Genomic DNA, 25,472 nt, shown 5'->3' on the forward strand with positions numbered 1-25,472 from the left:
GGTAAGGCTAACTTACTCAAGTCTAACCTATCCCCCGGACAGAGAATTCAAAGTAATCCATACGTTTGGCAAAGTTATGTTTCCTACTGCCATTTTGGCTTTGTGGTACAAAAATGCATTTTTGCCTTTTTTGCTGACATAACAATGCCTAATTTGATATAGCTAGTGCAATCTTGCTGGTGATCCTGGAAGACCTTAGGGCAGTGACCTTCAAACTTTGTAATACCGTGCACCCACTAGTGAAAAGAAAATCATCGGGCCACCCCTCCAAGTTTTTCACAATTATTCTATTATATTGGCAATGTTTAAATAGGTCTATACTTGTTTAAACATTGAAGTTAAGTTGATGCCAAACATACAATGAAGCTCAAGCAGGCCTTACTAACATACAGAAGTATCCACGGTGTGATTATTAGAAGTGGGGGTTGGGAAGAGTGTTTGGGGTCCCTTCCCTTTTGACACATACTCCCAGCTTGGATATAAATGACAAAGCATGTTAGTTATGACCCGTTACAGAGCATTTTACTGCTGCTCATTTTTTTCAGCCTAAAACAAAGCCCTGTTATTAGCATAATTATGCTTCTTTTTGCCAGAGCCTTGCTCCCATCCCTCAAGGATCACTTGGGACCCCCATCTCCCCCCAAGGGAGGCACACCCCCAGTTTGAAGACCCCTGTCTTAGGGTGTCTGTGTCTCAGACAATCGATGATGGGCGGGATGAGTCAAAATACATTATCCACCAGGCCCAGACATTGGCAGGGCAGTTGGCACCAGGGTTGTGCTCCAAAGACACTCCTAGATGAGGTCCTCTGTATTTTCTGCCAGTGTGCAAGCGTTGCTGATGAACTTGCCCTTTGATGGATCTAGACTCTTTTTAGGGAAGATATTCTTCGTGTTGAATGTTCTAAATACAGTAGGGTGACATCACACTCTTTGGGGTGCTGACTACTGTACAGTACCCTGTCAATTATGCAAATTTAGAGGATATTCATTGGGGTTACCCTTTAGACAACAGCATCTTTTCCAACCAGTGATTCAAAGGACCACTCTGCTCTTTCAGCGCCTTGGATATCGCAACAGCAATCACTACAAAGGACAGCAGGGGCAGCAGTCATACAACTCATCGTCCCTCGCTGCTGCAGCTACCAAACTGTTTTATTCTGTCCTCAGTGACTCACGTACAACTGGTGGGGAGACAGGATTCATTATTTCCTTCCAGGATGGTGATCCATGACATCTGAAAGATGAGTATTACAGATTGTTCAGAGGTCTGTGCCCTGCTCTTCATTTCCCCCCCACCCACCACTCCTCACCCCTAGCTTTTCCTGCACTATAACAATTTTGGGAGGAGCATCAGTCTATCCTGCTGCACAGTGTACCTCTCTTTGTCTGTGAAGTGTGCCATTGTACTGGTAGAGAACTCAGAGAGAGTCTTCTGTCTTGTTCTGAAAAAGGTTGGATGCCTCAGACCTATCCTGGACCTTAAGCCTCTAAATCAGTCCTGCAGAAGGACTGAATCAGAATGTTCATATGTGTTCAGATTGTATCTGGCTTGGTCTCGGTAGACTAGATGGTGTCCCTGGACACGTAGTACACATTTTCATATACCCATCCTGCTATCCCACATGCATTACCTATGGTTCAAGCAGGCCAGGAACACGTTCAGTTTGTCATGCTCCCTTTTGGACTCACCTCAACCACTAGAGTGGTTTATAAAAGGGATGGCAGTGGTCGCGGTCTGTCTTTGGAGGTCTTAGTTCTTTTATTGTAGTACCTTGATGACAAGCAGGCTTGCCGTAGTCCGTTTTAGTCCATCTTTAGACAATGGCAGAACTCTTACTGTCATTGAATTTTGCTATAAATGAGCTGAAGTACCACCTGATTGCCTCACAGAGGCTTTCATTCATTAGGTTGATTGTAGATATTGTAATTTTATTTATATAGCACTTACAGCCCCTGGCGATGTGTTCAAGTGCTTTTCATCAAATAGCACAATACTCCAGAACCCAAAAAGGATTAATGGTAGATAAGTATAGGGAAATATGAGTTAATTTGAACATTCTGTTATTTGGATTAAAAATGGTGATGGATAAAAGGGGGAAGCATCTAGAAAGTATTGTTAGGGAGATCATAGTAGTAAGATGAAATGGTTGGGTTAAAGTCCTTTCCTCCACTGCAACAATTCTGGGATATTTTAGCTATGATATAGGTTCAGTCTTGGATGTCAGTAAGATTGGCTCAGAGGCTTCTTGGTCTCTTGGGCCGATGGCACATCTTAATCCTGCAACAAGCAGTGCATAGTTTGATCTAGGGTTCTTTGTCAATAGACTTTAAATCACTGGAGATGGCTGGAGAACCAGGACATTTTTTCAGTAGCCAACCTCCTTGTAGGGTTCCTGGATGTCAGAGTGAAGGATTTGAGCAGACCTCATTTGGCAGATTTCAAGTAGCATGTGCATCCTGAGGTCGTACAGGGTGTATTCGACCAGCAGACAGAGACCTGGTTAGACCTGTTTATCACTGCTCAGAATGGGCTGTGTCAACAATTGTGTATTAGTTTTCAGCGCGAGCACGCTTAAGAAAATGCATTCTGGCTCAAATCTAATGAGGGGCTCCTGTTAACTTTCTGCCACTACCTCTCTCGTCCCGACTTCTGAAGACGATTAAGAACAACCAGGCCCAAGTCATCCGATGTGTCCAAGATTGGGCCAAGAGAATGTGGTATCCAGAACTCCAGACGATGAGCATCTGTCTTCCATTCATGATACCACTTCACGAGAACCTCCTATTTCATCTTCAGTGGAGGGTCATCCATTCAATCCTTTGCAATTTACACCTCTATGTATGGGGATTGAGTATCAGCATTGGAGTTGCTAACCAAAATGGTAGATGTCATTCTCGTTGCCAGATGCCCATCCAAGAAATCCATCTACTTTGGCCACAAGGACAGATTTGTTTCTGATGTGGTGTTCATAACACTGACCTCTTACAAGCTAAGCTGTTACACCCCTTTGTTTGTTTTTACATTAGCCCGGCAAAACAATGCAGAGGCACTGTAAAAAGGTTATTTGTTTTCTCTTTCAGTCTTCCTTTCTTTGCCAAGCTAGATGTGATGAGGTTCATTAAAGCTTTGGCACATGTCCCCTTCCAAACATTGGTGATGCCCCAATGGGACCTTAACTTGGTCTTGATGTTTCTTATGTGCACACTTGTCAACCCTATGCATTTTAGCTTGCTGTGTCTCTTGACCATTAAAACTGTCTTCCTCGTTGTGATTTTGTCAGCTTTTCACATTAGTGAGCTACAGGCACTGACTCAGTGCATTCGCCCTACCTCACCACCTTCTGAGACAAATTGATGATGCAGACTTGGGGGTCCTTCTTACTGAAACTTGTGATACCCTTCCATGCTGGGCAATCTGCCACTCTACCAGTGTTCTTTACTCCCCTTTGCCCTAAGCGAACAAGCTCCACTGGCTACATCGCAGGAAGGCTTTGAGTTTTCACATTTACTGCACCAAGACTTATTGAGTGATTGAGCAACTGTTTGTGGGGTTTTCTGGAGTTTATGAAATGTAGCTGTGGAGAACACTGTTGAGGTGGATAGCTGGTATGCACTGGCAACGAAACAGCAGAGGGTTTAAGAGACCATTCTACTAAAGCAAAGGCTGCTGCTACAGCATTGTTGTGAGGGTTGCCTGTCCTTCATGGAGCACGACAGCTGGGTCTTGCAGGAAGGACAGCCACTCTGCCAGATTCGTCCACAGGACTACTTGATTAGAGACCTCTTCACAGACTCCCACCTTTGGGAGTTTCTGCTTTGCTATATATTAAAAAAATTGGGAATCTGGGGTTATAAGTGTCTATCAGAAATTATTTACCGTCAACTCCCTTACTCCTGGATACTCTGTCTAACCTCAGATTCCTCACTTTTATCCCACCTCCCCGTACAGTGGTGTGGTCTCATCATCTCCTAAAAAGGTTGCAAGTTAGAGATTGGCCTATGTTGCCAAAAATTGATCTGTAATCTGCATCTGAGAACATGACAAGGAAAAGACAAGAAATTGACATCATTGAAGAGTGGCACTGACGTGCAGCTCCACTCCATAATACCTTGGGCAGGACAGAGCCAGCTCTGAGCTGCATGATGCCACCTACTGGCATGGCAGCACTGCTAAAAAATTCTATGAATACAATCTGGCATCTGGGGGTATTCAAAAGGTGAGGAATGTGAGGTTAGATAGAGTATTCATTGTACAGATTATTTCCCTAGCCATGTAATTTGTTTGTTTATCACTCAGACCACAGTAGTTAACAAGTTGAAACTCGAGGCTTTTTTTTAGTGTACTTGAAGTTGCCCTTTAGCACTCAACAGCCATTTGATGGAGTTCAGAAGCCAGATATACAGCTAAATGTTAGCTGGTATGTAGAATGGGCAAATATGTATGAAGGATAGGGTGTACTGAAGATTATTCCTTGGCAATAGAGAAGATAATCAACAAAATCGAGGATCATAACTGGTTTTGTCATACTCCATAAAGGCATAGAATTTTCACATAGTTTCCTTCTGTCTTCTCTTCTGGGTGACCCACTTGCATAGACTTCAGTTGTGTGCTATTTATGTTCCTGTCTCTTAATGAAGGGCTTCGTTTTTTTTGCCCAGGATGAACCTCTGGATGAAAGTTCTGTGAAGAAGATGATTCTAACCTTTGAAAAGAGGTCCTATAAAAACCAGGAGCTGCGTATCAAGTTCCCAGACAACCCCGAAAAGTAAGAGTACTGTTTTAAAGAGAAGTATTCCACATACCAAAATAAATGAAGTAAAAGATTAAAGAAATTGGGCAACTCAGGAGGTACTGTGCTTGATGAGAGTAAAGTGACTGACCTTTGAAGCAATTCTGGTCTCTTCTCTGTGTCTGACATGTTCTCTGTACTTAAATGATTGTAAAGCAGACTTGTGCATTTGTCCGTTTGCCTATCCCTGCCATTTGCTTTGTTTCAGTTAAGAGTTACTTCCCATAGGGGCCACTGTTTGCTCTTGGTTCTCATATTGTTCTGAAGCATTACTTTTGCCCTACTTTCTCTCTTCATATCTGTGCTTTGAACCTTTCTTGTGACTCCTTCTGGGGGGCTCTCAGTTTTAACTGCTATCTCTCCAAGAATCTCACTATTTCTTCATAGACCCAGAGCAATCTGTGGCGGTATACAAAATCCTTAAAACGTAGTAATAAGCTAGTCTTTCCTTCAGTTTTTTTTCATGTGTACTCCAAACAGCTCCTTTTTTTACCCCGTTTATCATTTATCCTAACTGTGCTTCAAGTCCAGCCCATGTTCCATTCCTTTGTATTCTATCCTTTACTGCTGCCTGTCCCAGTTGCTGTCTCACAATTTTAGTTTGAAACCTCTTCTGAATCCTCCTCCTGATAACTCTAGGATATCTATGCCCCACAAGGTCCACTGTCGCTGCCGTGAAACTCCTCCCAAGCACCTTCTTCTATGCTCTCCATCTTCTCAGCCCCTCCACTTATCCAGTCTTCCCATAACCCAGTGGCTTTACTGCAGGGGTCTCCAACCTTCTCTATAGCGAGAGCCACTTCTGATCAGTGAAAATCATCGTGAGCTACCAAAGGCTAAACAACTTGTGCATTATCACCAGACACTCCCTCAACAAACTTTCTTGACTTTAAGCCTAATGTTCATGGTCCCGGATGATATGCTTTGAACAAAATATTTTTCCCTGGGCACTATAAAAGGCGTGGTCTTTGGGGATGTATTAACATGTGTGAATATGAATGGGATATTTGTGTATGGGTAACTGAGAGCCGGTGCTGTATGTACTAGTGGCACAGGGCATACCTTTCACCAAATGCAACACAGTTACAAGTATAACTCAAACATAGAACCATGTTTTTTAAATGGAAGAAATTTAAAGTGCAAAAACTTTTATGATGTGAATTATGTTTTCACTTTACGTTTCTCCCATTTAAAAACATGGTTGTATTTTTCAGTTATTAATATTCCACAGTGTCCTAATGGCCACTGGGAGCAAGAGACCTGTCATTTGTAAATGCAACACTTTGAAAACTATTTTAAGAAAATTAAAATGAAAAGTTAACATAAATATAAGGTACCCTTTTCTCTGATTTAAAAGCCTTCAGAAACAGTATTTTGTTGTTTCTTCCAGTACTGAGTTGGCAGGTGTAAGGAAATGCCTCCTTGGCATGGTTACCCCCTGACTTTTTGCCTTTGCTGATGCTATGTTTTGAATTGAAAGTGTGCTGAGGCCTGCTAACCAGGCCCCAGCACCAGTGTTCTTTCCCTAACCTGTACTTTTGATTCCACAATTGGCACACCTTGGCATCCAGGTAAGTCCCTTGTAACTGGTACCCCTGGTACCAAGGGCCCTGATGCCAGGGAAGGTCTCTAAGGGCTGCAGCATATCTTATGCCACCCTGGGGACCCCTCACTCAGCACACACACACTGCTTACCAGCTTGTGTGTGCTGGTGAGAACAAAACGAGTAAGTCGACATGGCACTCCCCTCAGGGTGCCATGCCAACCCTCACACTGCCTATGCAGTATAGATAAGTCACCCCTCTAGTAGGCCTTACAGCCCTAAGGCAGGGTGCACTATACCATAGGTGAGGGCACCAGTGCATGAGCACTGTGCCCCTACAGTGTCTAAGCCAAGCCTTAGACATTGTAAGTGCAGGGTAGCCATAAAAGTATATGGTCTGGGAGTCTGTCAAACACGGACTCCACAGCACCATAATGGCTACACTGAAAACTGGGAAGTTTGGTATCAAACTTCTCAACACAATAAATGCACACTGATGCCAGTGTACATTTTATTGTAAAATACACCCCAGAGGGCACCTTAGAGGTGCCCCCTGAAACCTTAACCGACTATCTGTGTAGGCTGACTGGTTCCAGCAGCCTGCCACATCCGAGACATGTTGCTGGCCCCATGGGGAGAGTGCCTTTGTCACTCTGAGGCCAGTAACAAAGCCTGCACTGGGTGGAGATGCTAACACCTCCCCCAGGCAGGAGCTGTAACACCTGGCGGTGAGCCTCAAAGGCTCACCCCTTTGTTCCAGCACCGCAGGACACTCCAGCTAGTGGAGTTGCCCGCCCCCTCCGGCCACGACCCCCACTTTTGGCGGCAAGGCCGAAGGAAATAATGAGAATAACAAGGAGGAGTCACTGGCCAGTCAGGACAGCCCCTAAGGTGTCCTGAGCTGAAGTGACTCTAACTTTTAGAAATCCTCCATCTTGCAGATGGAGGATTCCCCAATAGGATTAGGGATGTGACCCCCTCCCCTTGGGAGGAGGCACAAAGAGGGTGTACCCACCCTCAGGGCTAGTAGCCATGGCTACTAACCCCCCAGACCTAAACACGCCCTTAAATTTAGTATTTAAGGGCTCCCCTGAACCTAAGAATTTAGATTCCTGAAACTACAAGAAGAAGAAAACTGCTGAGCTGAAAAACCCCTGCAGAGGAAGAACAGAAGACACCAACTGCTTTGGCCACAGACTTACCGGCCTGTCTCCTGCCTTCCAAAGAAACCTGCTCCAGCGACGCTTTCCAAGGGACCAGCGACCTCTGAATCCTCTGAGGGCTGCCCTACTTCAAGAAAGACAAGAAACTCCAGAGGACAGCGGCACTGCTCCAAAAGAACTGCAACTTTGTTTCAAGGAGCAGATTTAAAGACCCCTGCAACTCCCCGCAAGAAGCGTGAGACTTGCAACACTGCACCCGGCGACCCCGACTCGACTGGTGGAGAACCAACACCTCAGGGAGGACCCTCCGGCGACTCCGAGACCGTGAGTAACCAAAGTTGTCCCCCCTGAGCCCCCACAGCGACGCCTGCAGAGGGAATCCCGAGGCTCCCCCTGACCGCGACTGCCTGAACTCCATTTCCCGACGGCTGGAAAAGACCCTGCACCCGCAGCCCCCAGCACCTAAAGGAACGGAACTCCTGTGCAGGAGTGACCCCCAGGAGGCCCTCTCCCATGCCCAGGTGGTGGCTACCCCGAGGAGCCCCCCCCCTTGCCTGCCTGCAACGCTGAAGAGATCCCTTGATCTCTCATTGAAAACCATTGTAAACCAGACGCGTGTTTGCACACTGCACCCGGCCGCCCCGCGCTGCTGAGGGTGTACTTTTTGTGCTGACTTGTGTCCCCCCCGGTGCCCTACAAAACCCCCCTGGTCTGCCCTCCGAAGACGCGGGTACTTACCTGCTGGCAGACCGGAACCGGGGCACCCCCTTCTCTCCATTGAAGCCTATGTGTTTTGGGCACCTCTTTGACCTCTGCACCTGACCGGCCCTGAGCTGCTGGTGTGGTAACTTTGGGGTTGCTCTGAACCCCCAACGGTGGGCTACCTTGGACCAAAAACTGAAACCTGTAAGTGACTTACTTACCTGTGAAACCTAACAATACTTTACCTCCCCCAGGAACTGTGAAAATTGCACGGTGTCCACTTTTAAAACAGCTTATTGTGTTTTATGTAAAAAGTATATATGCTACTGTAATTATTCAAAGTTCCAAAAGTACTTACCTGCAATACCTTTCAAATGAGATATTACATGTAGAATTTGAACCTGTGGTTCTTAAAAATAAACTAAGAAAATATATTTTTCTATAACAAAACCTATTGGCTGGATTTGTCTCTGTGTGTGTTCCTCATTTATTGCCTGTGTGTATGTTCAACAAATGCTTAACACTACTCCTTTGATAAGCCTACTGCTCGACCACACTACCACAAAATAGAGCATTAGTATTATCTCTTTTTGCCACTATCTTACCTCTAAGGGGAACCCTTGGACTCTGCATACTATTCCTTACTTTGAAATAGTGCATACAGAGCCAACTTCCTACAGCAGGGATTTTTATTTAAGAGTTAAATACCTTAGTGCTTCTCTTTTTTACCTCTGTGACCTGGGTCATAAATCTGACTCCGCACTGCTCCTTAGCAGGCCCTGCTATCTGCAGCCTGGTGATATTAATGTAAAATAAACACAGCCTTCCCTTAACTTTAAAAGGAAAAATGTTACCTTAAGTTTTTTTTTACATGAACTCCAGGCTGTGACCTAATGGTAGCTTGGAATCAACTGGTTTGGAGACACCTGCTTTAGTCACATTTGGAGAAATGCCCCATATCAATGTTATGGAAGTAAGATAAAAATAGAGGAATGTAGTAATTTCTCTTCTTGTTGGCAATTGGTCCACTGCTAATAATGGCTTACAAAACCACCTCAATATTTTATATAAAGAGAAAGGAATGAGGCCACCCTTACTTTCAGAGAGCCACGGATATGTTTGTATTTGGGGATATTAACACAGCATTTATTTTGGAGCTGATCACCTCCCATGAGTCACAAGTACTTAGGTAGCCACCCTGATCAAAGCGGTGTGTCTCACTCACCATGTGAGGCCGTTCAACAAGCTGATGGATAATCTTCCTCAGATAGTCTTCTAGCTCTGGACCTTTTTGCGGCTCCAGTCAACAAGAAGTGCCAGACCTTCACCAGCAGGTACTGGTTTCGCGAATCAAAGGAAAAACGATGTTACCGTTGAAGAACTTTGTGTAACGCTTTTCTACCGCTTCCCCAGCAAGATCATAAGGTAACTTTCCTCATGATTCCCATAGCCTCAAATATCAGAATTAGTTCACAGGCGTACTACAACTATCAGAGGGGCTCAGCATTCTCTGAGCAGACATGCTGCCCGGAGGAGGAGGCCTGGTTTTCCACCATTATCTGGGATGAGTGAGCTTATCGACTTGTTTCTGACCATTTGCAACCCTCTTTACAAGACATCCCTGAAGACTGCCATAAAATCTTACTGCAGACCAGGACGAGTTTAGCAAATAGAATGTTTCAAGCTGGATCAAACAGATTCTGGTATCAGTCCATAGTATTGCACTCAGTGGCGTCCATGTCTTATCCAATTTTGCCATTCCGTTGGTATCTAACTCGAATATTCTTGAACCAGGCTTATAACAAAGTGCACTTGGCAGACCCCCTGTTCTGTCTTTTGGGAACTGTCAGACAGGCCGATCCTCATCAACCCCTCCAAACAGGGTATTTCAAATTGGATAGTAGCAGCCATCGTGTCTAGCCACTCTAAAGTGGTAATTCCCCCGGCACCGCACACTTTCAGCTACTTCCTTAAGGGCTGTGACATCAGCTTTATCTCTTTCCTGTGTTTATCTAGTAGATATTTGCAGAGCCGCGAACAAGAAAAATAAACGCATTTTTATGAAACGACATTGTCTAGATGCAGAAGCTTTAAAAGATTCAGCTATTGGCCAAGCTGAAATATGGCCTCTGTTTAAGTAAGATTAGTTTCTTTCTTCCCTCGTTCCGTTTTTTGTGTCTTATTCATGTAACTAATAAGCTCACATGGTTGTGTATTTTTTTTATTTTGGCCATATACGCGCTTGGGATTCTGATTCTGTCATGTGCATCTATGAAAAATCGAGTGCTGGAGAAGAGAGAAATTACTTGACTGTTCTCTACTTTGGGGTTCTTTCATAGATCAACATTCAGTCCTTTCAACCTCCCCAGTCAGAATTTCAGGACATAAATGTCCTTTTACACCAGTGTTATAGAAATCTGAAGTATGCCAGCCTCAGGGGTGGGGCTCTTGGTTGAGTGGAGTCTGAAGGATTCATCTCATTTTCTGGAGTTTGGAACACTTTAGTTAAGGTAAATAACTACTTTTTATGGCAAAAGCAGCTGAAACTGTTTTCTGTTGGGTCTGATTTATTTTTTATTTTTGTGACCGATAAAGCATGGCACTGTAGAAATCGTGTTTTGAGGCCATAGTATAATGGTCCTGTCTCATTTTGGGGATATTTACCTTATTGATAATTATGGCACTTTGAACCGTGGAAGTGTCCCTATTGTGTTATTTCTGCACAACTCGATATGTTCTATATTTTGTGGACTGTGATTTATATTTTTGATAATGTGGAGAAAAGCATGCTGCTTCTCTTTTGTGTAAATATATACAATGTAGTCTGTCTGCGGTTTGTAGTGTTATATTATGAATGGGTTTTTGAAGTCCTGCAGACCCAAGACTGTAATTGAAATGTGTGCTTGAGGTTTAGTCTGTGCGAAGCTTTACTGCCCTAACTTTTCATGCCTTTAATAGCCCTGTCAATTGGGGTGCCTGTATTTGTCTTGGGGACAGAAGCACAGTGGACCTACTGTCCTTTGCGAATGTGATAAAAAAAAAGTCACTGCTGGAGTGCTCTGCTTCTGATAATAGACTCCAAAACAGAGATTCACCCTACACGTAAGCATTATGTGGCAGTCATACTTGATGAAATGAGTCCCACTGGTAGCAGTTATTGGTATGAATGTCCTCTTCGCAAGAGGTCTGCCAGCCTGTGATACTACAGAAAGTACATTGGTTACAGATAGTGAAGTACGTGCTGGGTCTGTAGGAGTTGCATTTTGAATTAATTGCAGTATTCTTCACTGCACTCTGGCATACCCAACTATTTTTATTCTACTTTACTTTAGATGAGCTTTTAATATAAAGTTTATTGTAGTTAGGCGATATTGTTCTATGATGCTTATGATTGTTTAATGGCCACTTATCCACTGTATTTTGAGTATAATTTTGTTTATCAGTTTTTGATGATCGAAGTTTCTGATTTGTAAACAGTTTCCTTTTTGTTTTAGTTGGTCACAATTCGGGTAGACAAAAATAGCCAAAAGAAGTGATACATCAGAATAGTTGGAGCAGATTATGAGATCACTTTGAGCCATTACTTAAGAGCAGAGAACAGGAAGTGATAGGCTGTACTAAAGTAATTGACATTGACAGTGGATCAACGAACGTAGACTTAGATGGTCATCTAGTTGCAAACAATTGATGAATACCTGAAAACATTGTCAGACTGTTGGCTGCTCCCTGATCATCTTGACCATGTGGGTTTGCTGCGCACACCTCTACACATCACTTCGTTTGTTGAATGGACTGTTGACACCTGGATGGTTGCCCCAGCATGAAAGACCAGGGGTGCTCTTCCACCACACCAGCCAAAATAGCTACTGGGTAGGTGTTTAAACCACTCTAAAATCCTCCTTCGGAGTGATTTCTGTGTCATGTACCACAGTGTCTGAGCCTCGAAATAACCAACCGTTAACGATAGGGAGTGAGAAGGGCACCACTTCCCACACCATCAAGGCAAAACTACTGCAAGAAGTCTGGGAGGCTGAGTTTGGCAGACCACTTTAAGAGTGTAAGAGGGCCTCGGCATATCCTCGAAAAGTTTCCTGTAACGCCTGTCTCAAAATAATTAAGTTTTACATGCTTCACACGGCAAATCTCTCTCTGAAACAGCTGGCACGCATCTTCCCAGGTGCCTCCAAAGCGTGTGCCAGATGCAGTGCCAAAGGGGCTGACCCGATGCACTTTCTATGGGACTGCCCACATCTAAGGTTGTATTAAACGACTGATTGTTCCTTTTTGGAGCAGCTCATTGGGATGACCAGCATTTCTAGTTGGGAGGTGGGAGCCTTGGGCCTATATACTAGACCATGCAAATGCCCAATTGCAATGCTTTTCTGGACCTGCCCCTTGTATTATCCAAAAAAACATTTACCACCCACTGGAAACTACCTGTTTCTCAGAACTCCAACAAGTGGATGACTATGTTCATCCGCAAGGCAATAGCTGAGGCTGTAGCTTTGCATAGAGAAGACACTAGGAATTGCACAGGTGCTGAGAGCCCAAGCATTACTCACTAAATTGACTGACCCGCATTTAGAATCATCCCCAAAATCCCCTAACATAAGTTCTTAAAGACTTTTATGCACCATTGGAGCCAACTCTCCCTACTGGTTAACCCTACTCCTCGCCCATAGTATGTCCACTTCACCCTTGCGATGCTGCACACTTTATTTCATGTACCTCTGCCCGATCACTGCTGCCGCTTATCTCTCTGTCCCCACCGATCCATCTGCGAGGGTCCCAGAATCACACGCTTGAAGCCTGTTTTAGGTAACTGTGCTTGGAATTTGTTTCCAAAGTAGATAAAATATTTATGTTACGTGCTTTGCTAAAAAATTTAATGTTGAAGAAAAACAACGCAAAACTTAAGTGATCGTTCAACAGTTGAAGTCCAACAAAGAATATGGACCTGCTGTCTACTGAGCAGTCTGGTGAACCAGAATAAATATGTAAAAATTGCAAATGGGCTAATCTATTTAGCTGTCCATAATGACATTTCCGTATGTAATGTTTGATCTTTGCTATTTATATTTATTACCTTTCGCTATAATATGCGCAGGTGCTGTGTAGCCAATGGTACATCATTTCAAGAATCAAGACCCCTTAAGAAAGCCAACAGCTGATGGTGGAGAGGGCCCATCCAGAGACATCAAAACAGTACCTAAAAGGTTCTGTTTGTGAACTATACATGTACATAGAAAACAAGCAGGTAGTCAACATGATCCTCTTTCTTGCAACTTGATTCAAAACCAACAGCAAATGTTTTGTTTCATATCATTTTGAACCTGCCCCCTTGCAATGTACATGAAGCTGCTACCATCAGAGACGAACTACAGACCAGCAATCTCATTGTCATTGTGGCATTGTCACTGGATGGAAATGTGAAAATAAGTCAGGAAAAGAACAAAGCCTTCCCATCCGATCCTACACTCTGCGATTAGAGGCAAAACAGAAACCAGTGCCTCACTGGATCTAATTGTACAAGACTTGCAGCATTATATCACCTAGCACAAGGAGCAAAGACGAACAACGAAGCGTGATCCACGGATTCGGATAACAGGAGCAAAATTATTAATAAGCAATTGGGAAGAAGACAAGATCAAAACAGACGGTATGACCAAACAACTACTGAAGGAAGTGCCATTGAGAGGGTGCTAATCAGCCTCAAAGACCGCATACTTTGGGGGAAACCTTAGAGTATTTGGCCTGACAGACGGTATAGAGGATACAAAGGATGAAGTTTGTTTATACACCAGGTTTCTAGAATTTTGGATCCAATATACCCTGAACCTAATTTGTGAAAAAGATTTCCTGTAGCATTAGCCCGTATAGTACCATTACATAAGGAAAAATGAGCAAAACACCCTAGAGCTACAATCTTTTAATGACAGACTATGAAGTTGTCTGTTGGAAATAGGGTAGATAACCTGTGCTCACCCTCTTGGCACAGAGCAGTCAGGCTTATTCCCAGAGGCAGTGTGTGAAGCATTTGCACAACACACTCACAGCAGTGACGCAATAAATACACCACAAAGGAGACTCCACCCAGGTTTATATAAAAATATGTTATACTGTATGTATATCACCAAAACAATGTGAAGCATAAATACTGTACATAAAATACACGTTCTTGTGACAGTGCTCAGGTTTCTAATGATGTAAAATAACACAGTAACTCTGGATTAGTAACACCTTGGTTATGGATATCATCAGGGTATAGAAATCCAATGCAGACCTCACCTGATTAGTGTAGGAGAGGTAACGCGGTTAGGGAAAACACATGAATCACCAATCATCCCTCCATAACTGTGGGTATATAAATCACCATAGATATACTTAATACGCTAGAGTATCTGGTCTTCTTTACAGGAATGGAAACTATGTAAAAGGTTGGGAAGTCCTTGTGCCTCGTGAGCTTCTCGCGACCACTTTCCCAGTGGCGCATAGAGCGCCCACCTGCAACGAGGCTAGATTCCGAGACTGTGGCTGGATGTGCATTTCCAAAACAGTTATGTAAAATCCAACAACACCTGTAGGCAGGATTTCTTGCAAACATACCAAAACTGCCCACGCTACTCCTTTCAGGTCAGAAATTACCTCTTAAAATTACAGGGAGTGCAGAATTATTAGGCAAGTTGTATTTTTGAGGATTAATTTTATTATTGAACAACAACCATGTTCTCAATGAACCCAAAAAACTCATTAATATCAAAGCTGAATATTTTTGGAAGTAGTTTTTAGTTTGTTTTTAGTTTTAGCTATGTTAGGGGGATATCTGTGCGTGCAGGTGACTATTACTGTGCATAATTATTAGGCAACTTAACAAAAAAAAATATATACCCATTTTAATTATTTATTATTACCAGTGAAACCAATATAACATCTCAACATTCACAAATATACATTTCTGACATTCAAAAACAAAACAAAAACAAATCAGTGACCAATATAGCCACCTTTCTTTGCAAGGATACTCAAAAGCCTGCCATCCATGGATTCCGTCAGTGTTTTGATCTGTTCACCATCAACATTGCGTGCAGCAGCAACCACAGCCTCCCAGACACTGTTCAGAGAGGTGTACTGTTTTCCCTCCTTGTAAATCTCACATTTGATGATGGACCACAGTTTCTCAATGGGGTTCAGATCAGGTGAACAAGGAGGCCATGTCATTAGATTTCCTTCTTTTATACCCTTTCTTGCCAGCCACGCTGTGGAGTACTTGGACGCGTGTGATGGAGCATTGTCCTGCATGAGAATCATGTTTTTCTTGAAGGATGCAGACTTCTTCCTGTACCACTGCTTGAAGAAGGTGTCTTCCAGGAACTGGCAGTAGGACTGGGAGTTGAGCTTGACTCCATCCTCAACCCGAAAAGGCCCCACAAGCTCATCTTTGATGATACCAGCCCAAACCAGTACTCCACCTCCACCTTGCTGGCGTCTGAGTCGGACTGGAGCTCTCTGCCCTTTACCAATCCAGCCACGGGCCCATCCATCTGGCCCATCAAGACTCACTCTCATTTCATCAGTCCATAAAACCTTAGAAAAATCAGTCTTGAGATATTTCTTGGCCCAGTCTTGACGTTTCAGCTTGTGTGTCTTGTTCAGTGGTGGTCGTCTTTCAGCCTTTCTTACCTTGGCCATGTCTCTGAGTATTGCACACCTTGTGCTTTTGGGCACTCCAGTGATGTTGCAGCTCTGAAATATGGCCAAACTGGTGGCAAGTGGCATCGTGGCAGCTGCACGCTTGACTTTTCTCAGTTCATGGGCAGTTATTTTGAGCCTTGGTTTTTCCACACGCTTCTTGCGACCCTGTTGACTATTTTGAATGAAACGCTTGATTGTTCAATGATCACGCTTCAGAAGCTTTGCAATTTTAAGAGTGCTGCATCCCTCTGCAAGATATCTCACTATTTTTGACTTTTCTGAGCCTGTCAAGTCCTTCTTTTGACCCATTTTGCCAAAGGAAAGGAAGTTGCCTAATAATTATGCACACCTGATATAGGGTGTTGATGTCATTAGACCACACCCCTTCTCATTACAGAGATGCACATCACCCAATATGCTTAATTGGTAGTAGGCTTTCGAGCCTATACAGCTTGGAGTAAGACAAAATGCATAAAGAGGATGATGTGGTCAAAATACTCATTTGCCTAATAATTCTGCACTCCCTGTATATAAGGGAATTCCCAATGCTAACCAATGAGAGGAGCAGCCCTCACAGTAGTGAACAAGCATTTGAAATGCAATGGATGTTGCATATTTCAAACAAGTTAATTGTCATCTTTCAATAACAGTGCCTACGAGCAAAAACACACAAAAAAATGAGTGAAAAGGCGACTTAACCAAATAAAAAACGTTAGCCCTAATAAATATAACTCTGCAAAATTGTTTGCCCTGTGAGGAACGTTTTTGCTTGTCACAAGCCTTCTGTTTGCGGGGCACTGGAAGTAAGAACAAAATAGTACCTCTATCATGTGGGGAGCAGCGGATGGGCACTAATTAAGTTTAAATAAATTAGTGATTGATCCCTGCTCAACACCAAGAAACAGAAATGATGCCAGACATACCTTGATGAATTACGAGACTGTAAAGAAGAGTGCCATACAAACCAACAAATGGTGGGGGAAAGGCGGGCTCCAAACCCTGTACTGAACACAACAGCGTCTTCCATGTGCATGCACTTGCAGGCTCGAGCCTAAAATGAAATAGGCTGTTTGTCACTAATAGGACATGTAAAACATAAGAGAACATGTCCAACCTTTTACATATACAGGACTCTGCACATAGGACTACCTAGGGCCTATCATAGGGGTGTCTTACATGTACTAAAAGGGGAGTTTAGGCCTTGGCAAGTAGTCTGACTTTCCAATTGATGTGGCTGTAAACTGCCCACTCAGGCACTACAGTGGCAGGCCTGAGACAAGTTTGAATGTCTACATCTGTGGCTGGCACAATCAGTGATGCAGGCTCACTAGTAGCATTTAATTTACAGGGTGTATGGTGTTTACAATGAACATACTGGTAAATTAAATATGCCAAACGTGTAAGTCAGTCATACCAGGTTTTAGGGCAGAGCGCACATGTACTTTAGCAGTGGTCAAGTGCCCAGAGTGGTCAAGCAGTGGTCAAGTGATCAGCGTTCTAAGACCAAAAAAGAGGGACAGAAACACGGGAGGAGAAAGGCAAAAAGTTTGGAGATAACCCTGCAGAAAGACCCATTTCCAACAATGTCAAATAAATCTTAGCCTTTATCAAAGAAAATCCAGAAAGTCACATGGAGTGGTTGTAGGATATGAATTTCACAAGCGTATGCTAAGGAGACTTCGCTTCAAGCTGTACTCTAAAAACACTCCTTTTTTCTTCCACTGTCTGTGCTAGAGACTTTCATAAGGAACATACTAGAATTTGAAGTGGTCAAATTAGATATTAACCAACAAAGTCAAGATGAGACTTCTTTCGGTGTCTGTTGATCACACTAAATTCTAATTAATGAATAGGAGTGAAATATATATTTTTAACTTAGCTTCACTTGCTCCTTGCTATCAACATTTTTAAAGACTTGACTTGGGTTGTATGCTATAGTATACATTTCTCTATTTTATCTCCTTAATACAAGTGTAAATCGATGGATACACACCTTGTTTCTACAGTGACATTGTCCTGGCACCCCTATTCTCCTAGACACAAATGCTCACTGTTTACCAGAACACCAGAATCTCACTGATATCCATCATGCAACAGTTCTCTAGATTTACTACTTCTTAACTAGGTTTCAGCTTTTAGATAGTCACAAAGGTGGATTAGTGGGTGAGGTGAGTGTTTAGGTGGACATCATGTGACTGTCACTTAGCCATTACACAACGATGCTGAGCTATGCATGCAATCCATCAATTAGAACTTTAGGCATGTTGCTCCTTACTTCATTCTTGCCAAACAAATGTTGTCAGCCCTAATTTCTAGTAATGTTTATGCTAAATATCCTCTCTCTCTCAATGGTAAGGATCTTAAGAGAATTACACCCTTGGACAATTGTTACAAGCTTAAGGTACACATAGTTGTCCTCTACAAGAGGAGAATCGGTGTAGGAGAAGCAGTTCAAATGAGAAATGTCAGGATAGAAGACTTTTGCTGTTCGTTCACCTGCACATAAGAGAAACAATTGGATGGTAACTTTGTTCCCCAAGAAATTGGGACTAACAATAGTCTGCCATAAGATAACAAAAAGACAGCTTTGTTTTGTATTTATGCCTCTGAGGAAGATATTTCAGAGTTTTGTCTCGAACTTCTCAAAAAATTATCTAAAATTCTAAGCGAACCAGTAATAATCCTGGAAGGTAACTTTAAGCTACCAATGGGTAGGAGTTTCATTAAAAGTTCATAATGTATGTAAAAGTTAAAGAGATCCAATACTGAAATGCTCAATCTGAAAAATAACTGGAGACCTTATCCCGGTGGGGTTTGACTAAATGCTCTGTTCACATCCCCTCAATACATTGTTCAGGGTTGATTAAAGTATAGTTGATAATGCTCACATGGAAAAATCTTTGTTGCCCAAAATAGAACTCATTGCAGCCTCAGACCATGCATGTATGTTGGCAGAATCTAAGCTTGGTAATACAAGCTATTGTATAAAACCTTGGAGAATGAAGATCTCCTTGTGGACAATAATGCGTGTCGGAACAGAATTACAAAGGGTATACAAACATTCAGAGGGATAAACCTCCAACAAGCACTTCACACACACAGTTTGAGATTTGAGACTGCCTGTACCCACTCTGTTATGATAAGCTACATGTTCAAAAAGAATATAGAAAAAAATATCAAACGTAATAACCTAGAGAAGGATAATGCACAAAGTGAACACACCTTTGCTGTCATAGAAGGGGACGGGATAACTTGAATACACCAAGATCATCGAGCTATGACTAGAGTAAAATGTTAAGCTAAAGTGCACACCTATGAACTATGTGTACTTAAATGAATACATCTGCAACTAACTGGACTTGCGGAGATGCTGGTTGGTCACATCACATTTTAGAGAAACTGCATTGTTACAGTCATTAAGTCTATCTTAGTGACAAAAATAGAAGATCTATTTGAATCCTTTCACTTACTTTTTACATTTCTTGGCACACCAAATGAAGAGTTCCTTTCTGAATAATGTGGTACCTACCAAAGAGACTTAGAGCAATCATCACTGTCTAAGGAGAATAGAAAGACTGAAAAACCAATAAATAGAGAGGAATTAGGATGGCCATCAAAGACAAGTATGTCTGGATGGGTGATATAATCTTGTTTTACAAATCATGCCAAGAAGCTGTTCAGACGCACTTGAAAAATTATTTAAACATTTTGCCAGTACGGGTTGGGGAAATGGGACAGCGACAATTTCTGCAAATGTCATTCGGTAGCAAGGTTAAGACTTGGTATATACTAAGAATTAACTCCTATATTATTATTAAAGTTTGATTGAAGTGTATTCACAAAGATGCTTTCAACAACACTGAAGTCGATACCATACTGCACGGCTCAAGTGGAACTTCTTCATGGCAGTTCTCCAAGTGCCAACACAAATTTGAGTCATGTAATAGAAAAAGCCAACACATTACCTTCTTCCATGGCAGCTTTGATGCTAGATGTGGAGATGGCCTTCAACAAGGTCTTGTGGGTTTTTCCTCACTGAGGACTACTAAAATGTGCTCTAGGATATGTCTTTGTTGAAATAATTCTCAACTGCATCTATTCCAAAAAATCCAGAGTTAGGGTCAATAGCACTATGTCCGAATATTTCCACTTATTGCATGGCACATGTCAGGACTGCCACCTACATATTTCTGCCTTGCTATTGAACCACTACTCACAAAAATCAGGGATATTCAAAATCCGAGGAATTCCTTTGAAATTCGACACATATAATGCAGCATCATATGCAAACAAAATCTTAGTCTTTACATGGAATGGTGAACATCATTACTAGCCCTGATTGATGACATAAATTCACATGCCAAAGTCTCTGGCTACCCTTTCAACAAGACCAGAGATAAAGTTCTACCTCTTACGGGCTTGTGTAACTTCACTCTGTTAGGTAAATTCAGGACTAAAATTGAACCAGTCAAGAATTAAATATTTAGGTTTGTGGTTTGGAAAGAATGTAGATTATTCTCTTATATCTAATGAAATATGACACTGTGGTCAAAGATCTCAATTCCTGGTCATCATGATTTACCACATGGTGGGAACAAGTTGATACTATAAAAATTATGATTACGTCTGACCGTAATTACCCTATTAGGAAGTAAGCTAATAGTCGATAGAAATACGCTCAAGTGTCTCTGCAAATAAAAGAATCCAAGACTGTTAATAAACTATGGTGAAGAAATGCATGATATCGAACATCTTTTCTAATTCAGCATGATGCACATTTGTTTGAGGCCAAGCCCTAAGGCCCCCATCCTTGCTCAACGCAGTAAGAATTTGGTGGCTTCCTTCCCTCTGTCAGCTACTATACCAACTAAATACATTAATCTAGACTACTCATCAAACATCATTAAGGGCACAATATTCATGCTAGGACGTCTAGCTAAGAAACCTCCTAAAGAAGATAGCCAAATCTAGCTTCATTTAGTTATGGCTTAACTATAACATTCGATTTAATGGAAAGACAGTCTTTTGGGAGGACTGTGCTATCAGTGGGGTGTTTCTGGTCTTTCCCCTCAACATTTTAAGAATTACAACCCAATATCACCTAAAAAATGTAGACTTCTATAACGTCCTCAAACTAAAAACCACAATCTTCAAACTAGGCAATCTAGTAGAACATAACTTTCCAGCGTCAATGTCAAATTTGTCCCATTTAGGATGTATTGCTGCTAGATTGTATAAAGTGCTAGGCCCAAACACTTCTAAGCTGAATTATAAAATTTAGACTAAGTGCATTTCAATTGATGCTAACTCTGATCAACCCTGAGTCACTCAAAAATATTGATAGTGGATTTGGAATTACCCTGGCACTGGCCCTGGCCCAATGCAGATTATGGATGATAAACAGAATTTGTTGGACTCCCAGTCAGCTAGGCAGGTTAGGATTACACAAAACTATTTAATGGACTGTAAATATGTACAGCCTGTTTGTAAACACACACAGTAGCACCTAACCCGCTTCTCCTAGACTCTACTCCCTCCATCTCAAACTAGATTTCACAAAGATTGCTTTAGACATGTAAGCATCATCCTCCATACCACCTACAACCCAGTATGTGTCCTGGACCTTTCCTTAAACATGGAAGCTAAGACCATACTATCAGAAAGGGAAAACACCAAAGGAATTTCCTTTTACACATAGTGGCACTTGTGTTGGAAAAGGAGAGCTGATAGATATATATATATATATATATATATATATATATATATATATATATATATATATATATATTTTTTAATTAACTCTTTATTGAGTTTATATATACCGAACCAAACAAATATAATGCAGTCCATATCACATGAGATCCCCAAATACCCTTGGCACATGAAAGATTGCTTACACAGTCAGGAATATGCTCAACACCTGCTAAACCAGCAGTGCCGTCCGTCAGTCCCCAATACATGGTACTACCATATTGAAACCAATTCATATACGATCCATGCATACCAGAGTTTTCCTATGACCACAGTTGGTTGGCACCATCATTACATTCATATGTGAATCCCCTTAGTTAATCATAAGTGTCAGTACTCATCCCGGAACTTGATCCATCAGTTGCAGTGAAGCACTCCAGCAAGTGTTCCCATGTTATCAGGTCGATAAGTGCACCCTCATACCTACACGCTATCTGCACATGTGATTCCTCTGCCACTCCCCACTCCAATATATCCTGCAACCAGAATTCAGCTGATGGGCTTCTATTGCTCATCCAACCTATGGCCACACTACGTTTGGCCTGCACCAGAGCCAGTTGTGCCAGTTTATGAGGAGCTTTCCCCGCCCTGGCCTCCGTCACCCCCCCCCCCCAGCAAACATGATGATGCCAATGCTATACCCAATCCAGTGGCCTCTGCAACCTTTACAACCACCTCCCGCCAGAACCCCTGCACCTCCCTACAGGACTGAGCCAGGTGTAGGAAGGAAACGTTAACCTCACCATAGCGAGGACACCTAGTTTCTCTTGCTGGGTCAGTCTTATTGAAATGATAGGGTGTAACATAAGTACGGTGTACAAAATTGAAACGTAGCAGCTTAAATCTACTGTTGTAGGAGATCGTGCATAACAACAACAGGGCCTTAGCCCAATCAGCGTCCTCGACTGTTCTCCCAACTCCCGCTCCCAGGCGTTACACGCCACATAATTTGCACTCATCATATCCTCCCGATGGGCTCTATAAAACAGGTGATTAAGTGTCTCCCATCACCCCCCCCCCCTCCCCCCACCCAAAACAATTTAGCAGCCTATTCAACTCCCTTTAGGACGCCGGGGAAGCCAAAAACTTGCTCCTTATCTACTGCGCCACACTTTCCATGTTAGCACAGTGCAGGAAATGAACCCGGACCCAACCCAACTGTATTCTGTGCCTCCCGAAAGGATATAAACATCTAATTTGGGAATAAATCCCCCACAATGATACACCCCCCCCCCCCCCCCACTCACCAGCTGTCCATAGACCTGTAATTATCAATATCAATGAAGGGAGCTAGGTCCCACACCTTGAGTTCCCTGTTGAAAGGGGCACGGCGGAGCACCTTCTTGATGACCTGTTCCCATATCCGTGCAGTATGCGGAACCAGGTCAGTTGTCTCCGACTGTCCACCCCTCATCAGGATGTGCACGAACGTATCCGTGCCCAGCAATCCCTCAAAAAGTCGCTTCTCCCAGCCATCCAACTCAGTCAGCTGTTTTGCAGCATGCTGCAAATGTGCAGCATAGTAATATAACCTAATATTAAGAATTGCCAACACCCCGTCCTCCAGACCCTCTGCAGTGTGGACAGGGACACTCTACTTCGGCGTCCGGCCAGACCAACAAAACTAACAAGCTATCCAACTGGGTGAATAACTGAGGGGTCAATGGAAACAATTAATTTTGTACCAGATACAGACAGCGTGGAAGAAACACCATCTTCGTGATAGCTGCTCTTCCCATCACAGAGAGTGGCAGCTTATTCCAGAACAAAACGCAACGGTCCAGGCCTGACACCACTTTTTCCACGTTACGAGTCTCATGTGCTGCTGCAGTATGGGTGACTCATATGCCCAAATGCCTGAAACTCTCCAACTCCCAGCAGAGACCCACCACTGGTAGATCATCCAGTTGCCTGCCACAAAGTACACCCAGGGGGAATAGAAGCGGCTTATGCATATTCACTCGGAGTCCCGACACGGCCCCAAATTCCCACAGCAGCTGCAGCAACAGAGGAACCGAGACATCCAGAGACCAAAGGTACACCTGCTCATTGTCTGAATATAAATAAATTATGTGAGGGGCAAGTCCAACTTGATTTCCCCCAGGGGCCAGCTCCCTGTGCAACAATACTGCCAACGCTCCACCACAATGGCAAAGAGAAGCGGCGAAAGAGGACCTCCCTGACTGGTTCCCCTGCCGACCACCCACGATTCAGAGAGCTCCCCTCCCACCTGGACTTGTACAATAGGTTCAGTATAGAGCAAGTGTACCCAAGCACAGAATTTGTAGCCAAACCCCATACCCTGCAGTACCACCATCCGGTAGCTCCATTCCACAGTATTGAAGGCCTTTTCCAGGTCCAACTACACCACTGCTAGTTCTTCCACTGTATCCATGGTTTCATGTAGCACATGCGCCAAACGTTGCAAGGTAAAGGTCGTACTCTTAGGAGGTACAAATCCACATTAGTCTTTGTGGACCAACCAACGTACTACTCCTCGCAATCTGGTAGCTAGTATCCTACAAAGGATCTTTACATCACTATTCAACATTGTGAGTGGTGGGTAGGAAGAAGGGTCGCTTGAATCACCCCCAGGCTTAAGCATAAGGCAATAATTGCCTTGCTGCAGCGACTCCAGCAACATGCCTGCTCGTGAGCTTCCTCAAATACTGCCAAGAATTTCTCTCCCAGTAGGGATCCGAATGTCTGATAAAGCTTAACAAGACCACCAAATCCCTCCCCACCCCCCCAGGTCTTAGATTTAGACAATGCCGCCACCACTACACCCAGCTCCTCCAAAGTTATCGCATTATCCAATTCTCACCTGCACTCGGGGTCCAACTGTGGAAGGTGCATGTGCTGCAAAAACCCCTGCAGTGACTTATCTGTCACCTAAGGACCAGCCCTCGACACAGTTTGCAAATACTCCACCAACACACTTAAGCTATCTCTATGGTTGGTGACCTGTACCCCCTCAGCATTCCAAACATGCAAGATAGGGAATGATTCCACCTCACGCTTCAGGATCCATGCCAGCAACCTGATGGATCTATCCCCCTCTCTCTGTAGGCGCTGTCTATACGACCTAAGTGTTACCTTATCCCGCGTTCCCAAACTCCTGCTTACTCCCCTATACAATCGAAGATGCTCTCTTTGTGTTTCCCTCATGAGCTGTTCACAACACTGTATATCTGCTAGTTGCCCCTCCCATTACTTGAGATCTTGCTCCAGTTGTCTACGCACACACAGATGGTACCTATACATACTCCTCTCAGGACAGCTTTCATTGTCTCCCAGTCAGTCCCCCTGGTTGCCGTGGTGCCCCTGTTGATATCCACATAATTTATCATAGCTGCCAAAGACTCGCGGCATGCAGCGTCTGTCAGGTAGTCAGGAGGCATGCGCCAGCTACGAGTACCCGAGCCATCTGATCCCCATCTCAGTTGCATCAATACTGGGGCAAGATTAGATAAAAAGCTTCCCAAGTGTGATATGCCCAACACCTGTGCGCTATCCAGGCCTCCCAGTAGAAATCGGTCCAAGTGGCTGTAAGTGTTGTGCGTCTTTGAGTGACATGTGTATTCCCTACTTTCCAGGTGTAACACCCCTCCATCCATCCCATAACCGCAGATTATGCATAGCTGCAGTAAGGGATCTCGTCATCAAAGGCTTATTGCCCTGATTGGAGGGATGATGATCTTTCTCACCGTCCAAAATACAATTGTAGTCTCCAGCCCGCACTATGGGGAGTCCCACACCAACCTCCAGCACCCCAGCTACATTATCATAAAAGGAGTAATCATCGGTGTTAGTTACATAGGTATTAATT

General features: G+C 43.3%; 1 protein-coding gene across 1 annotated transcript in view; it reads left to right on the forward strand.

Moving 5' to 3' along the window:
• Window positions 1-25,472, forward strand: part of CTNNBL1 (catenin beta like 1) — a 451,247-nt gene that overhangs the window by 151,015 nt on the left and 274,760 nt on the right. Inside the window, exon 3 of the mRNA XM_069243733.1 lies at window positions 4,662-4,768. Within this exon, the coding sequence (XP_069099834.1) occupies window positions 4,662-4,768 (107 nt within the window). The remainder of the gene's footprint in view (window positions 1-4,661; window positions 4,769-25,472) is intronic.

Source organism: Pleurodeles waltl, chromosome 7, assembly GCF_031143425.1.
Source record: "Pleurodeles waltl isolate 20211129_DDA chromosome 7, aPleWal1.hap1.20221129, whole genome shotgun sequence".
NCBI lineage: Eukaryota > Metazoa > Chordata > Amphibia > Caudata > Salamandridae > Pleurodeles > Pleurodeles waltl.